An 18,545-nucleotide genomic window follows, 5' to 3' on the forward strand; every position below is an offset into this window, starting at 1 on the left:
ACTCCTCAATTGCACTAATATTGGAATACAATACATGTATTTTGTTCAAAGTAAATTCACACGAGATTCACAACACAGGGAATTGTTAAAGTAAATTCACTCAAAACGTAGTTGTCGTAATTCTTAGTTGAAAGGAAGCTTCCAGCCTGCGAGAGGTAAATTTCTAAGAGGGCACTGTCACAGCAAAAAGGAAAATTGGTATAAAAGGGATAAAGAGGGAGAGGAAGGAGAAATAAGAAAGATAATGTCATTAAGCGAATGTGAGAGCTGGTACAATCAAACAACCATTGTATTGGAGTTAAGAAACATGAGGAAAATGTCATATAGATAGGTTCACATGGTACGCCACGCAGCTATTAATAACATCTGAAAGGAACATGCAAAGTGTTCAGCGAATGCAAAGTGGAGTATGAAAAAAAGAAAGTCGGGTGAAAATAAACTGGAAAGACGGAGTTCAGAAAATGAAAGTAGGCCCCAAAATTCTACGGTGTATTCAAAGATTGAGTAATACCATAACAAACACGCACCAATCCTTGTAAACATGCCTAAAGGGATAGTATATTTTTGGTGAGACTGGGCTTCAGGTTTTCAACTTTTTTGTGTGTGAGATGAGAAACCTGCTATGAAATATAAAAGAGCATATAATTCTAAGAGGAATTCAAAGTTTATTCAATGAAAATTGGTTTTGAAATGGCTTAGATAGTCAACAACGCGATCTTGATAATAGATGGGACCCACCTACCATTAGGATCGCTTTGTTGTACTTTGTTTTAGGATATCTCGGCCATTTGAGAAACGATTTTCATCAAATAAACTTTACATTCCTCTTATAGTATTGTGTGCTTTTCAACATTTTATAAGTAGATTCTAAATATCTCACAAAAAGTTAAAAGCTGAATCCTCATCTCAACCAACACTATTCCATCCCTAAGCTGGCTCGTTAATGGAGCCTTCACAACCTGCTGTATTCACTACGATCGACACTTATACGTCATTACTGGCTACCAACAGAACTGTTTGGTGTTACAGTATAATCTAAAATTATACAACATTTAAGTTTGGAAACAATTAACCTTGTTAAATCTTCGGACTTGGGATTGCAATGACAAGGTGAAAACCTGTGAGAATAGATTCATCGGCAAGTAAGCTAAATACTATAAAGAGGAAAAGACTTGGTTGATACAAGGAGGATACCTGCTCGGTCAATGCATTTGTTTCATGTGGCCGTATTGATACTCGACTAACTGCAAGGAAAAAAAAAAATAAACCAGTTACTCTAGGGGGGATCAGAATTATAGAGTATATAACATGACCACATCTACATAATGCTGCAGTTTCTGCTGGTATATGGCTATACTTCAATCGCTAATTGTCTTACGCCTAATGAACATCATGTGTGACGACACAGGTTGTGGCCAATATACCGATCCTTTTAACTAATTTGCTCAGTACAACTTATTGCTGCCATAATACAGTGGTAATAGTTTCTAATACTGTACGATACAATTTCCAAATTGTATTGGGAACGATGTAGTCAGATTCAATTACCAGACAGTGGATGAAGAGGGTTTACAAGATATAAAAGACTTAGAGGAATCGTGCAAAGCGGACAGACAGGAGAGGATACTCAACCGTCATTATATTCATCAATGTTAACGACAGTCATGCTATGAAACCATAGCATCGTATGACTAACAGCTATTTATTCCGAAGATTCGTTAGTTCCAAAATGAAACAGGTGTTTGTTTGTTTGTTTGTTTTTTGCACTTTTTGTAAAAGAAAATACCGTGAATGATTCAAAAACATATGATATGACTTTTTTTCTCGTAAACTAAAGTCTCAGGGAGGATGATTTGTGTGTACATTTTAGCGCACGACATTTTATCGTTTGTCTCGAGCAGTTGCGCGGATGGGTTCCCTGTGCTGGAAGGACGTTGATTCTCAGTTCCTAGCAAAATTGATTTCAATAGAGTGGTGGGGACTTTAGATTATCCATATACCCTACCGTCAGACAAGAAGGAGTTTCCGCAAAGGAGCAAACAGCAAACAAAAACAAAAATCAAAATTCATTAAGCAGCATAGCTCAATAAAAATATTTGCTTTGATCAATCTCATTTAAGTTTGGGAACAACTAACCTTGTTAAATCTTCGGACTAATAAGCCCTTTTGAGTTTCATATATAGATGAAATGAACTCTTAGTATATCGAACCCTAGTACACTTTCGGAAAACGAACCTGCAAAATAAAGAGCCGTTGGATTAATGCAATACTGTAGTCATAAAGACAAAGGAATCTCCAGGTACAGTTGTGTACTAATAGAACGGTTGGAATGACAAGCACTTTCCACTCTATGCATCAGCTTAGTCCCCTTTCTGTACAAGACCGATAGTGCACTACGATATCTTGAAATCAAAATTATAATTTGTACACATTGCCATTAGCACTTCGCCACACAATCGTCAGAAAACATAATGTATACAGATACAATAAATTCAATGTGATAAAAACTGTTCAACATCATACATTAATTTTGTTATCAATACAGCACGGCTAAAAACGTGACCAAAAATCTTCCTTGATACACTTTATTCAGAAAAGTCTTTACAATATCAAGAATAAATAGCTTCTCTGGTCAACTTCGCAAACTTTTTTTTTTGACAGCAAGTATATATGATTCGAGGTAGTATTTACAAGATAAATTGTCAAGGGAGATACATACAGAAGACGTTGACATACTGAATTGACTTTTCCATACAAAAGTATGTAGTAGAGTGTATATAACATAATATATAACTTGCAAGTTACGTCTATATCACAAATAAATGAATACGTCTATTTCAAAATAGTAACATTACAAGCACCTGAATATATCACATCAGATCAAAAGATCGTATAATCGTCTATACTTGAGTTAACACTATTGTTACACTGGCTGTAGTAAATTTTACCACCATCCATCGGTAACTGCAGGTAATGTCCATTTGATGTCATAGATGATCCAGCAACAGTTTGTTTGTAGTCTTTTACATGACGTCATACTGACCCGCACACAAATGTCCCTTATATACCGGGTGTAATGGGAGGACGGTATGATTATTGACTAAATAAGGAAGAAGTCTTCATTTTCAAGGCATTCTTATAGTGTTCAAAAGAAGCCGACTGAATACAGCTTTGAATCAGTTGCAAACAGTATAACATAAAATCTAAAGAGTTGTCTGTCTTTCTTTGTTTAGGTGGAAAATGCTATAATTATTCAGAAGAAAATCCCAGGACATTCCTGCGATATCTAGATTTGAAATTCCTAATCTAGAGGCACTTGGGTCTACAATGTGGCATAATTTTAATCCTGATGTCAACTATGGATGAAAACAAACTTCATCGTGATAGTAAAAGTTTTGTTCCAGAGAGCTACAAAAATTGTCAAACAAGGTCGAGTGTTCTTGTTTGGAGATGTACCCTCTGACAACTTTGCTTAGAAATCATACACTCTCTTAATAGTGGTCAGTCGATTTAATTGGCACTGACAGAATCTCTCCTATATCATGTACCTATACCTTTAGCTTCAAGAGCATAATTATAACTAATGTGGAAAAAAGAACAAAAGAGCATCGGGGATTCTGCGATGAGCTGCAATATAAGATGACATTAAAAGCAACTTTCCCGTGTGGAAATGTGATATCATGGGGGTGCTGCAATAATCTTGTTTGTTCGCTTTTGTTTTGGTGTGTTCTGAAAGGACTCTGAAACATTCTGTTTTTGTTGTCTTTTCCAACTACAGTGGCGAGTAAATATCTATTCCTTGTATCTCCTACTTCTGAACAATTTTTCCTGCGAACCCTATACAGTGTATTGCATTTTTAGCCAACTTTGTCAAGTGACTGGAACCAGCTCAAAACCTGTCGTGTCGTATTGTGTAATAATCTATGTTTGCCGAGTATTCTTCCATGGCTTCATGATTAACTTTCATGATACGTGGAGACGACATGATGATCTGAATATATTGAAAACTGTTGGCTTTGCCACCTGACTGAAATTCCAGACCTATCACGCCACATGTGACATATCATTATCTCAGAAGAGTATTTTCCATGATGTTATGATTAATTTTATATTTCAGGGACATGAGATTTCTAATCATGTCGCAAAACAGCGAAAGTCAAACCGAGTTAACAAAATCGGTCGCGTTACCAGGATTTGTCTGCTGCAAAGATTCAAAATTAATGTTCATTGCTTATCTCTCAGATTATTAAATCTGCAACAAAATTTGTTTAAATTTTTGCTTTCTACCGGTGTCGTTCATATTTTAAATTATCAAAATATTACCTTTTTTTCTCACTTCAAGATTCAAGTCTGTAAAGTGATGTGCAATTCTACGGTTTTAACGTGTGCCAAACGGAGACTGGTTTCCTTGGGTTCTGCACCATCTCAGTCCACTGGTCCTGGCCGATGCCACCGCAGTGAGGTCCCACCTCGGTCTCGCCGATCTTCTCACATTGACCAAGCAGGTCGTAGTCCATCACTACAAGCTGCATCGAAACCGAGTACGGAAATGACAAGAAGACTAATCAGAAGAGAAAACTTCGGGTTTTTCATGTGTGTGTGTGTGTGTGTGTGTGTGTGTGTGTGTGTGTTTCCTCTCACCTCCCTGGTGTGTGTGAGTGTGTGTGTGTGTGTGTGTGTGTGTGTGTGTGTGTGTGTCACGGTGTGGGCGTGAGGGCAGGAGGGGGACTTCAAGCGTGATATTATGTACCTGTATGAACGCATGAATAATGTTGCCAGTGACAGCTGTTGAGACATCTAAGATGGATTTACGGGGCCTGACGATACGAAATTGAAGAGGCTTATTGCGCCATCATATGATAAAGACCAAATTATTATGTATTAATCAACTCCCGTTGAAAGTGATGATTTGTAAAGCATAGACAAAATGATATTTCGCAGTTGTTGTCAAATTTATTTTTAACATGCATTATGTGATAACCAATGATGTTATGAAATACATGATATAACATTATTTACGGCAAAATATTTGCACCATAAACACTTGTATTCGTCTACACCTTGTATGATTTATTTCGACATAAATTATATACTTGCAAGACGTGTATCTCTCGTTTCCATGTCTGTTGCTGGCAAGCAATGTTTCGTTCCAACTAGAAATCATTCGAACAATGAGAAAAAGCACACGAATTGATTTCTCATCAAACAGACACACACAAATGATAGTCAGAGTTTGTTCATTCTTCAAGAATATTCCAAACAGAAAAGAACACAATATTAATGAAGATTTTTGTACCTCCAAGCTGCAAGCACTGAGAGCAGCGGCCGGCACGTTGAAAATGATAGCTTCATTCCAAGTCGGGTTGCAATTACACTTCCTGACGGTGGTCTTTTTCTTCTTTACTCTCCTTCCCCCTTGGAGAAGAGACACCTTCAGGAAAGGATCTGGTGGTAGAAACGACAAATGACTGTCTCTAAGGCTGGTGTAAAAAGCATATCACTTCTTATAATAATGTGGTATTCACGTAAGCTAATAATCACGTTCATGAGTCAAAGCAGCCAAAGTTGGATTTGAAAAAAAAAAGGAGAAAAAAAGATGCCAGCTGCTGTACTTCAGGCCTTAATGCTGTGTGATTGATATTTGTGAATCGAATGTTTAATCTGCATCAGGTCATCGTCATCATCAAATAAGACGAGAGCGGACGAGAAATTTTCACCCGTTCCGACATATGGGCACATCACAATGCTCCTTGTTTATTTGTTGTTTTATTGTAGACTATTCATTAACACACACATTCTTCTTTTCGTATGTTTCATTCAATTTTGTTTGAAAATGTATAGGTATTACGTTCACAATGAAATAACCACAAACGATATATATTCTTTTTATTCCATTGAATTTTACAGTACGTAGTCTGACGCACTCAATGCCAAAGTGTGAAATACTCTTAGTGTTATTTTTTTTTTTCACGCTCGCTATTGCTGTTGTTGTAAATTTACCTGAACTACCATTGATATCCATGGTTTTAAGGTTCCGAGCTCGGAGAACCACAAGAGTCAATCTCTCTGCAGTTGGCAGGTAACTGATGGAGAACAGCAGATCACCCAGTTCCTCTTTTCTCTGCAATCAGCCAAAAGATTGAAATGCGATGAAAGCAAGTCACTATTCATTTATATTAAATGGGTTAGTTAAATACCGGTTAGTGATTGGCTAAACAGAGTCACGTGATGGAGGTACATTCGTTATGTTCGCCCATGGGCGAACATTCTTGGTAATGTTCTCCCATGGGAGAACATTTACACGTAACAAATTTAATGACAGAAGGCCTAGGACCGCGCGCACAGTGAATTTGGCTCTGCGCGAGCGAGCGATCGAGTGCGTTGTGCTCTGCATGATATGCGGATGCATGCTGGTGGTTGCAAAGATCGTACACTACAGCCCAGTCGCTGTGTAGCGCACTGCGTATTAACAGCTGGTCGGGCTACGCTAGCTACGCGTAAGTACACTGAATCTCTACGATCTTTGGTGGTTGACGTTGACGTATTTGACTAACCCATATAATATAACAGATGATGACTTTTGTTGTCGGGAACATGTACCAAACGTTCCACCCTCAGGGTTTGAAATGTTATTTCGGGAGGCTATAAGTCCCTCGACTTCGTCTCGGGACTTATAACCTCCCTCAATAGCATTTCAAACCCTTCGGGTGGAACATTCGGTATGTTCCCTCCCCCGCCAGTCATCATCTATATAATGTGCCGTTCTGGTGCTTTGTGGATATTTTTTCGTGTCATGTGCTCATAGCGTTCACATGGTCTTATCAGTAAGTATTTACGATTAAGTGAAAGAGAACGTCGTTTAACATTAGCGGTACAATGGGTGAACATAAACAACTGAAGGTGATATATTATTCTTGAACTCGGCCAGTTTCAATGGGGTGATAGGAACGAGGAGCAAAGTCAACGAGTTGAGAGCTTGATTATGATGTCACATACAGAAAATGCTATTCCTGGGCTCCATTTCATAACAAGTTGTCAAGGTAACAACTCCTGCTGTAGTGGCAAGTGTCATTGTAATGACAAAAATCCCTCTTCCTGATTGGCTGTTGCTGCAAGAAGTTACCAATCTAGCAAGATTTGCTATCATAACAATTATGAAATGAGACCCTGATTAAGGATTACGAAATGTTGTTCTATAGGTCTCATTTCATAAAAGATGTTATGATAGCAATTACCATGCATGACACTTGCCATTGCAGCAAGAGCTGCCATCGTGTGTTGTTATGAAATGGAATCATATGATTCAACATTGAGACAGCATGATACGTACAGCGCTCCAAAAGGATGTCATTACGCCAATGTGCAAAGTGACTCAGATACAGCCTTCGAGAAACCCCAACCTACACCCCCTCCCCCCCCCCCAAAAAAAAAAAAGGAAAAAAGGAAAAAAAGAAGACGCTCAAAAGACAATGGGATTGCGCATGGACACCTGACAGAATATCGCAAAAGGTATCTTTTACAAGATGCGGATGAAACGGAAACAATATACAATGAATGCAACGGATTCTGATATTGCAAGTTGTCAGATTCAAAACATCCGAACCTCCTCCCAGAGACTGGGAACGAGTGACGTATAGCAGACGAACCTCCTTAGCTTTCCATGCATCGACACACTATAAAGTAAAATGCTCTGTCACAGCTTTTGATTGTTCATGTATACATTAAAGATATACCTTGGTATGGGTTTTTGGCTTGTAGTGGGCAGCTCTGCAGCCTTAAGTTTCCCAATTATTTGGATATTGCTTAAAATAGTGTGCGCGCGCGTGTGTATGTGTGTGCTTATGTGTTTGTGATATTTCTATACACTAATTAAAAAAAATATTCGGTGATCAATCACTTTTTCCTACGCAAACACACATTTCAGACATCAATAAACTAATTCTCAAGTGTCTGATTTGCCTGTTTGTGCGTTTCACTCTCTCCATGTGGTTTATGGCAGTCTGTGATGCTTCACCTTCTACTCACGATTTCCCCCGTTACTCTTGAGTCCATAATCATCAAATCTAATCAAAACATAATTTCCAGGAGACGTGTATGATGCATCCCAATGTGTTTAGGACTCCATACATTCTTTTCTTCATCGATTGTCATTTCATGTTTTCAATTAACTTCTACAGACATTTTTTAAGGTCACGGAGCTGTCTACTGTGATTCAGTGTTCTGTTTTGTTTTGTTTTTGTACTATATGGTCACCAGTCTTTTTTACCTTTAACAGAGGTATGGTGCAATGAAATTTGAAATTTGAAAGCTTTGACAATTATTGACTGAGCTTTTGCAGAATGTTTTTTTTTTCTTGAGAATATATTGCCTTGCCGTTTCCGATCTATTGTATTCCAATGGATTCCTTCCTTCTCTTTACGTCTTGTGATGGGGAAACTTGGTTACATGTTTCTCACACACAATGGGCCCTCCACAAAATATCCTGTACGGATAGAATGGCAGCTCTTTACAAAGAACAGGATATGGGTTAAACTGTATAATATGCAGCTGCTACTTCGGACCTCAATACTGTTGAGTGTCACACCCTGCCCATTTTAACGCGTTAAGGCGTTACAAACCACCTTTCCTATTTTAAACATGTGCCTCTTTTAATTCATTGAATGCAACACTGAAGAACTTACCGATTGGGGAGACCGTAGTTCGCTCCATACGTCTAGCTCACGTGACACGTCTACATCGCAGATTCTGATCACGACTTCGCCGATCGCATCGTGGCGCGAAAACTTGTCGAAATCGAAAACGGAAAAGCGGACGATCTTTTCTTGCAGTTCCTCGTAGGTGGTGGGAAATTTGAAAATTTCATTGAACACAGGATTCAGTGTTCTTCTCTGTGAAGAATGAAAAGAAGTGCACGCAGAGATTAAGTCGGGACTGAGGTACACTGTATATGCATCGATAAACATTATCGCCATCTCATTCTTTCAATACGCAGACTGCTATTTATAAAGAAATCCAAAAGAAGCACTTTTTCCCCAACGGCTAAAAACTATAACTTCGCAAACCTGTAAAGATTTTCCAAAGCAACTTCAGGAAAGAGTGATATGAAAGAAACATGCATAATTGCTCATAGTACAATCAAGAAGTCGGTAACTTTCACGAGACTCCATGCCTGGATGTTGAAATATTTCAATCAGACAAGACTATGACGATGATACAAAATAGACCGACCAAGATTTTTCATCTACGGAGATGAGATGAAATGAAAATGAAGAACAGGAGACATTTCATAAAGGTAGCTTAAGTTGCCTAGTCGTCATTAGGAATAACTTAAAGTTAATGCGCGAAACTTCCTATCATGCACATGAAAGACTGCATTGTAACATCGACATTGGGCATTTCACGAACAAGAAAAGGAAATAATTCACAACACTATGATCGAGAGAGCGCTTTCTCATCTTCTGTCTAACTATTAGTTGCTTGTCACAAAGCTTTAGAACCATTCAACCACTATCAACAGAAAGCAATTACTGCAATGACAGATATTTGTTGAAGGAAGATTAGTCTACTCTCGAGGCAAAATATTGTTTGATGCGTTTAAATGTGTTACGTCACCTGAACAGTCGACTGTTTAATCTTCCGGTCCTCGTCTGGTTCCAGTGATATCTTGACGTAGGGGTCGCTTGATCCGCCAATATCCATGGCGGGCAAATGTTGTGCTAAAAAGGAGAAGTATATGAAAATTAGTAAATCACTCAGTGGTTGACATAGGGAGAAATTGATATCGCTAACTGGTAGGTAAAACTCTGGTACATAAAGAAGCTTTGTGCAGAACAGTATTTCGCGAAATATCATTGCGTATTCAGAAATCATATTTAGCTTATTCACTTACGGAATATTGCATGGTTTTCACTGATAGTTGAACTTATGCATCTATTTCTTTGGATTGACCATTATTATACTTATCACTCCATATCTCTTTAATCGGCCATAATTGTAACCTCAACTTAATCATGCTACTTAATAGTCGATGGACGACATAAAAGACACAATTAGTAATATTTCAAATCACTTCTTAAATTTGTTTTTAAAGAGGAAATTATGATTTGTTTCCACATTTACATTTGTAATATTTGTAGGCTAGAGGAGGTTACATACAGGACGGCAGAAGGATGCTAAGTATTAAAGGGCGTATATTCATGCATTTTGTTTCTTCTTGAGGTTGGCAAACAAACTCGAACAACATTTCATATAGCAGGAATAAACTTATAAGGGTATTATGTAGTTTTCGTCAGAAACAGAGGTATAGGTCTGCAAAATGGGCCTAATTATCGAATCACACAAACTTTTCCAAACATAACAGACGCTATGGTACACCTTTGTTCGATTTTCTCACTGCGGGTACGTTTCCCAATATATTCACGCGTTCATTATGTTTTCAACATGCACAGCGAATTGCAAAGGTAGGTATCCTGCGAGATTTGCGTGAAATAAAACAAATTAGTTAAACTGAAACCTCTTTTAACTGCAACTGAAAAAAAGAGAAGTTTAAATACTTTTGTGCTTTTGTGATGGTCCGAAAATGATGAAGGAAATGTTCAGGGTGCATAAACTTGGCGTTTACGACGCGGTGAAGTGTTTGTGTCTCTAGATGTGCGGGCATAGTATTGTTGTAGCAGTATATAAATTGAGAGATTATACGGATATTGCCGATTTTTCTTTTCCCGAGGGAAATGAAATGCAGTTCGAAATGTTTTCCCACCGCAGACATTGTCTGAATGCCATGGGTAGCGAATCGGATAATCCTATAAAATAATGCACTTTGACGAAATGGAATTCAAATTTCGCTAGCGTAAAAAGGAATCTCATTATTTTTTTTCTTCCGCTGGGACCCGTAAGGAGGAAGTTGAATAGAACCGTCTATTCCTGATAAAGACCGTTTTCCATTAAAGCAAGTCCGTTCACATAGTATACCTGGTAATGAAGCAGGTTTATTTCAGGTCAGCTAACAATACTTGAATTAAGTTATTTTTTTCCATGCTTGTGTTTTTTGCTTGTTGTTTATAATTTTGCTAGCACATTAGAAGTCATAATTCAAATTGAAGGATTATTACTACTTTTACACGTAACGTTATATCACACATGACACTAAGTAACCCTAACGATTGATAAAAATATCTTATTCACGAAGTATCGTATTTTCAGACGATGGCAGCCTTTCTTATAAACTTATGCTACATACTGCCACATGATTATATGTACATCTAAAATTCTTTTACTGATCAATAGTCCTTTATTACTCAGCAGGTGTGCACGGTACACGGTGTGTTTTAATACTTCTTCTACAGACCACCTAAATTTAGCTCTAGACGTCTATTGCTTTCTACTGATTCTTTGTCTTCGTAGAAAAAGAACCTCTGGCAATTCCTGTAAGAATAATCCATATTCTGTGGATATCCTATTTTATAGCAGACAATGTAAGAACACAAAGGTGGACTTTAAATAGAAGAGTGCAAAGAAATTGTAAATTCCCTAATATGGGATGCGATTGTTAGCAGCCGTTCGGGAGTTGTTTTACCTAAACGGTCTCGTAATTTAAATCAACGTCTAGTTGTATGCATGAAGTCGATAACTCATGTTGCACCAATTTTCTTCGTCAGATCTTTCGTTAAACAGCCTTACACAAATAGATCTTTTATCTTTCTAGAAAATGTCCATACAGCATAACTCCGCGCTTAGTTATAGACTTCAATGACCTCCTTAAAGGTTTTTTATATGAATGAAAGCGTTCGACGAAAAATAAAACTAAAATGATTGCATATATATTTGTCATTTGATTAGTATTTTGTACAGGCTCCATTGCGCAATCACTATGCTCCTTTTGCTACACTGTCTTTACAGACCTGGGCCGGTATTCCATAAACTAATAAGCATGCTTAAGTCAGAAAATTTGGGTCATTGTGCAAATTGTCTTAGAAGTTTAGTAGATACCGGCCCAGGCTCATATATCATGCATGGGGAACACAAAATGTATAGTTTCTTTTCCCAATCACCCGACACTCTCAAATTTACTTTACATATTATGTCTCATAAATCTCTGGGTATTTTCTGCTTACAACTGTCCGCGATCATCCACTGCTGGAATTGTGTGATATCGTCTTTTTATTTTCATTTCCATTTGATACTGATTTTTCACTTTTGTTTCTGCTCGTCCTTCGTTTTATTGTTTAATGTGCACCATTGCTCTCGAGTCCATGACTTCTTATTAAGAATAAACCAGTTCTTTTTATTAAAGAATGTATGCTAATTACAAGCAAATTTTACATGTAAGATTGTATTTCTTACTTTCCAATGTCTTCTCTTCAATGGTTTCTTGATACCATAATTCCGCTGAAAATTAAAGCATGTATCATCCCTTTCTTAACTGTTGTAGTTTGCTCGCGCGCATGTCTGGGATAAAACCTGCATGGTTGGTACATCTTCGTGCATTCTTAATTGTGCTTTATAAAATTATATCGTTTGCATGTGGTTTACCGAAGGAGGGAAAAGTAAAAACAAATATAAATAATTATGTTCTCTGCTATATGTGAATTATGAGTCTCATGGCGACATTAACGTTGTGCAACACTTGACTGGTAGCTTTGAATCAACCGATAGCACTGGGAATCTACAGATACAAATTCGAATCAATGTGGTATCACGTGTTACCTAACAAATTGCTGCACCTATTGAAAATGAATATAATGTGAAGTATGGTATGACTGATTAATAAGCCAATATAATTGATGAGAATGACTATTTCATATAGGCGCTTAGGGGGAGAGAGAGAGAGAGAGAGAGACGTATAGGTCATAACAAGTCTATATTATAGATGGTGCGATTTGCGCCATTACACACGTCATACCGCATAAACAAATCCAAAAGTTATCAATATGAATATATTTAATACGACAAAGGAAGAGCTAGCGGACGTTGCATTAGTTCACTTATTGCCTTTAAAGGGGAAATCCAGTCCAAATATAAGTTAGCCTGATAAAAAAGAGTAAAATCTTACGAGTTCAACGGTACAAATTTGACTGAAATCGGATGGAAAATAAGAAAGTTATGACATTTTGAAGTTTTGCTAGTTTCTGCAAAACAGTTCTTGTACAGTTTATATGAATATGCAAATGAGTGAGCTAACCATGTCATACCCTCACAATTTTCCATTGATCGTGTACAAAAAGTGATGAAGTCTGAAACATGATGTTATTCCTGGTTGAATAACTTTAGAAAAGTGATCAATTAGATACAGGATTTGATCCGAAGACATAATTGCGTTTGAATGAAACACTGGAAATTTTAAGATTTTCTGTGCAAATTATATAATGGCAAGTTGTGAGGGGATGACATGCTCACTTTGCCATTTGCATATTCATATTGACCGTTCAAGAACTGTTTCCTGAAAAATTAGCGAAACTTTGTATTGTCATAAAATCCTTATTTTTCATCCGGTTTTAATCAAAATTTACCGCTGAACTCCAACATTTTACTTTTTCCTATCAGACTAACTGATATTTGGACTGGATTTTCCCCTTTAATAATGCCAAGCTTTCGACTTTTTCACGGATCTTCGTCAGGGCTTGGGATGTGAACATAAGAACGTCGCGACTACTTGTATACAATGGAGCACCCATCACTTTGCCCATAACGTACGTGGCCAAGCCAGCTTCACGTAAAAAGAAAACATATATATATATATATATATATATATATATATATATATATCAGGGCTCGACACTAACGGTGGCCCGGTGGCCCGGGGCCACCAAAAATGAAAGTCGGGCCACCAAATTTCAAAAAAGGGCAAATTTGGTGGCCCGACTCGGGCCACCAAAATTTTTTGAAAAGTATGTCAATAAATTCGTAACTTTTTGCGCCGGAAATTAGCAATTAAATTTGTTCAAAGGATGGATGAAAAGGACTGATTGAATGCCTGAGAGTGAGTGTTGCAAGTTTGTTGAAGTTTACTTATGAGTAGATATGTCCAACTTCTAATTCTTACTATCATAAATCTTAAATATTTGACTCATTAAAAAAAAGGACTTTTAATGTTTTTTATTGGTGTTTTTTTTCGGGACACCAAATTTTTCTCTCGGGCCACCAAAAATATGAAATTTACGATTTTGGTGGCCCCATCGGGCCACCAAACAAAAAAGTTAGTGTCGAGCCATGTATATATATATATATATATATATATACATATATATACATATATATATATATATATATATATATATATTCACATACATAATTATATAAATACATATGTGTATGTGCGTGCGTGTGTGCGCACAGAGGGTGGGGGATAGAAATAGGATACAGGTTCGTAAGAGAGGGGAGAGAAGATGTAGAAGGCAAGGGGGAGGTCTTCGTGTTCGTAGTGTTGTTGTTTTGTTATAATATAATTATTTCGTCCAATGTTTCGCCTTGATGTATTGCATATTCATTTCCTTGAATTACTCAGTGGATTTCTATAAAACGATGGACAGGAAATGTCGGATTTCTCTTCTGTTGTGCACATTCAAATTAAAAAAGAAAAGAATACTTTCGTATAATTGCATTATGTAAATGGATTAGTAAAACAACAAAAAAATATACTGGAAAACAAATCATTGTATGAGTGTTTTCTCATGTATTTCACAGCCTGAATTTGAAAATACTGACTATGCTTTCTTTCAAACCAGACGTTTTGTTTTGATTTTCGTGGCTTGTCTCTCTTTTAACGAAAATATTGTGGCGAAATTTAATGCCTAATTTAATCATATGGTCGACTCAAATTGAATTACGACAATCAGACAATTTTGCTCACAATTACTTTGTAACCATGATATTGCTATCGGATGTATACTCTGCTATCTAATCGAGGGGAAATGAATCCATGCATTCATTGCAGGGATTTGGTATGGGGAAATTGTTTCAAAATATGCACGAGCATGTTTATAGTGGAAGATGCATGGGCGCCTGATCTGTCTCAAATGTTCAAATCCGGCCGAATCCGTCATAGCAAGTTGCATTATGACTGCCATGCCAACTGGTCTGCATTCTTCTCCCGCTCTTCCTCTAGGTTTTCTCTTCTCTCTCCTCTACTTCGCTGAATCTCTCAGCTTTCACTTCCCCTTTAATCTCTTTAAGTGAGTGTGTTCTTGGTGTAACACAAAGCCAACCCTACAGCAAATATAATATTCAATTTAGGGCGAAGAGTGACCGATTCAAATCCACTGAAGAGATACGGTGACTACATTTCTTATGAAGGAGATAATGAAGACATATCCGATCCTCACCATCCTTAATGATTTCTGTAATACAGCCGACCAAATCTGTCGCCATTCAAATATGTTGGGCTATATCAGATAACATGTTTCCCATGATGACAAAGGCATAATGTCGTACGTGTGAGTGTTAATAGGTTAAATATTTCTGCAAACCACGGTTAAGATCTAAAGATATAGCACATTGTGAATAATGATAAAAGAGGACATGACATTTACATCCTTTACACTCTAAGAATGAAATGGTAAACCAATATTCAAAATGCTGTAACTCCTCCAACCTTTCATTGAATGTTAAACTTTTAACAGTCAAAATGTCGAATAAAAAGAAATGGTAGATTCAACATTTTGAGTGTTAAATATAACATTTCTTTTTACAAACAGGTTACAGGAGTGACAATATTTACAATGTTGATTTATCATTTCATTTTGAGAGTATACATTAGAAATATGTCATGTGGATAGCTGTAATCGTCATTCTGGTCAACTTGATTCATTGCGACAAAGAGAGACAGAGGGAGATGGGGGCAAGATAGAGAAAGAAACTCACCTTCAATCAATTTCACGACAAAGTCAGACTTGTTGAAATCGTATTTCAGTTTGACGTGCAATCGCCCAATCCTCTTTCCCTGTTTTGTATGAGAATGACCGTTTGCTCCACTGCCGTACTGCTCAGATGACTTGATGACAAGACAATCGTCTTTCCTCGGATACAGTTCCGGTTTCACTGTTCCAATCTCGGATTCGAACGAGCCGCAGAATGATCCATTGTGGCTCGAGTCGCTGGTGCTCAAACTGTTGAGATCTGGGTCGGATCGGATAGGGGATTCAATTCTCTGCGGTGGAGACTGGATTCGGTTTGCAATTGGCTGCACTGCGATCCGCTCCTTAGGGATGAAGAAATTCTGGATAGATGCATAAAGGACGAAACACAAAGAGCCCTCATTGTATACGTTTTCTCTTCGTAGAATGCTGGTTTGTGACAGCATAAGAATGGTATGACACAAATCGCTTGTGTTATCATTTTCAGACCAGACCAGGGCCCTCTGTACATTATACATTCTAGTGTCACGTTGCTTTGAAACGGAATGAATGTTGTTTTCGAACATTTAAAAAAAAGAGCACAAGATCCCGGGATTTCTTAAAACAGGAAAACGTATCATTTTCCCGCTTCTCACGTTTAGCACCTGAATGGAAACAAATAAGACCAATGAACAGATGTTTCATAGTTATGAATGTCATGTCAGAATAAGTACAACATTTTCGGGAAAGGTTCCCGTATATAAGCCTACCATAGTTACATGTCCCTTTCAATGCCAGACTTTTTATTGCCAAAGTGATGTAATTGTCATGACTATTGATTACTGATTCATTGAAATTTGCCATGACCCGGGAAGTATTAAAAAGTTGCTTCTTCTGGCGATCTCTTCTCACGTGTAGGCAATTAAGAAGAACACAAATATTGGATGTCAAGTCCAGTGATTTAGCGAATGTGCAGAATATTACTTTATGCATGTGTATGTATGTATATTTGTGTGTGTGTGTGTGCGTGTGTGTGTGCATGTTTATATAATATATATGTCTCTTTTCCTTTTTTACACATAAAAATCGTTCTTTTTCATTCGTAATATTGACAATGTGGAATTTATGTTGTCATAATGAAATTTGTGTTATTTTGTCATGAACTAATTTGCATATTGTTTATGATATATAGTTATATGTACTAGTATATGTAGGCCCTATATATATATATATATATATATATATATATGTGTGTGTGTATAATAAAATACATGTGCTTAATATACATACATACATATCACATAGTTCTTATGATCACGCACAGAATTGAATTATCGATGAAAAACACACATTGAACAATCTCTCGTAAACTGATATACGCACCAAGTGGTTCATCCACCGTAACATTATATAACCGATATTTCACGTGTGTTTCTTCTGTTTGCGGGGGGACGCAGGTGACGTGTAAGATGGGGAAAGGGGAAGTGCGTAAGAACAATTTGACCCAAAGCAAATGACAAGATTGCTCGGTCTTCTTCCTCAATTATATGGTCGAAAGGTGTTAAATTCTGATTGTGTGTGTTTTATTTTCCCCCTGGATTTGCATTAGCTTACCTTTGGTGGTTCTGCGATATTTATGGTGCCCACAGCTTCTGGCTGATCTCGTAACTTCTTTTCCCTGCATCGGGCACACGCCCGCGAGTACGCGTACACGGCGTAGAGAGTGGCGAGAAATACGGCGGCTCCGACGCCGCAAGCCACGCCAAGTATGATGGTGGTCGACATCTTGACAAACTGCAAGAACGCAAACCAGAGAGGATGACGTAAAACTTTTCGAGGATAAAATGGAAGAGTGCTTAAAAATTATCAATATATATCAAAGAAGTCACGACGGGAGTGTGGATAGGTCGTAATTGTTTGATAACAGGGCAGGAAACAGCAGCTGCAGTAAGCCTTACAACTTGATAACTGAAGAATAAATACTGGTATACTAGGAAGGACTATAACCTCCTTGGTTATACAGTATACTGTAGTCCAGCGTAACATGTAGTAATATAACACCAAATGTGGACATACTATAGGCCTAATGTATCACATCAATTCGTTGGAGGTGTTAGTGGCATAATAGAGGTAGAGCGGTTTACATGATTTTTCTTGTTGTAGAAGTTGGCTTTGCTTAGGTCATTGAATATGCAGAGCCATGAGGCATCAGCAAAGTCAGGCTGGTAGACGAAGTGGTGGTAGTGGTAGTAGTGTCGTAAAGTAGTGGTGGGCTTTGATAACGCATTGTGGCTCAGGTTTATAATTCCACGCAGCGCGTCATATCGGAGACTACGGAGAGGTAAGGGGTTGCCGCCAGCCTATTATAAGCCAAACCTAAGCTACGATGCATTTATAACCAAAGGCTAGAGACGCGGCTGCCATGACAAGACAAGTAGGTAGACAGTGGGTGATTCTATGTTCGGGGCTAGTGCTGGTGTTAAATGCTATCCTTACACAAGCACCGGTGGTAATCCCGATCTGGAAATGAGTCGAAGTTACAGCAGCTCAATAAGTTCTCTAATATGGCGTAAGTAGTTCCATACCGGAGCTGGTGTTGGGGCCCGGTGCTTTTAATAATGTCTTACTTAGAACCGAGCTCCGTAATTCTTTTTGGTGATTTTTTTTTGTTGTGTGTGTATATCTTTTTATTTCAGAAGACTTCTATTATGGATT

General features: G+C 37.7%; 1 protein-coding gene across 1 annotated transcript in view; it reads right to left on the reverse strand.

The window, feature by feature from the left end:
- Positions 1–1,642: 1,642 nt before the first annotated feature.
- LOC139715995 (synaptotagmin-5-like) overlaps positions 1,643–18,545 on the reverse strand; it is a 43,892-nt gene continuing 26,989 nt past the window's right edge. The window contains exons 2-8 of the mRNA XM_071627554.1: positions 17,445–17,624; positions 15,859–16,213; positions 9,613–9,716; positions 8,682–8,888; positions 6,001–6,121; positions 5,297–5,445; positions 1,643–4,526 (exon numbers count right to left, since the gene is read on the reverse strand). Coding sequence (XP_071483655.1) covers positions 4,371–4,526; positions 5,297–5,445; positions 6,001–6,121; positions 8,682–8,888; positions 9,613–9,716; positions 15,859–16,213; positions 17,445–17,615 — 1,263 coding nt within the window. The 5' untranslated portion in view covers positions 17,616–17,624 and the 3' untranslated portion in view covers positions 1,643–4,370. The remainder of the gene's footprint in view (positions 4,527–5,296; positions 5,446–6,000; positions 6,122–8,681; positions 8,889–9,612; positions 9,717–15,858; positions 16,214–17,444; positions 17,625–18,545) is intronic.

This window comes from Diadema antillarum, unplaced genomic scaffold (assembly GCF_040938485.1).
Source record: "Diadema antillarum isolate AM-2024a unplaced genomic scaffold, OU_Dant_1.0 scf00000059, whole genome shotgun sequence".
Classification (NCBI taxonomy): domain Eukaryota; kingdom Metazoa; phylum Echinodermata; class Echinoidea; order Diadematoida; family Diadematidae; genus Diadema; species Diadema antillarum.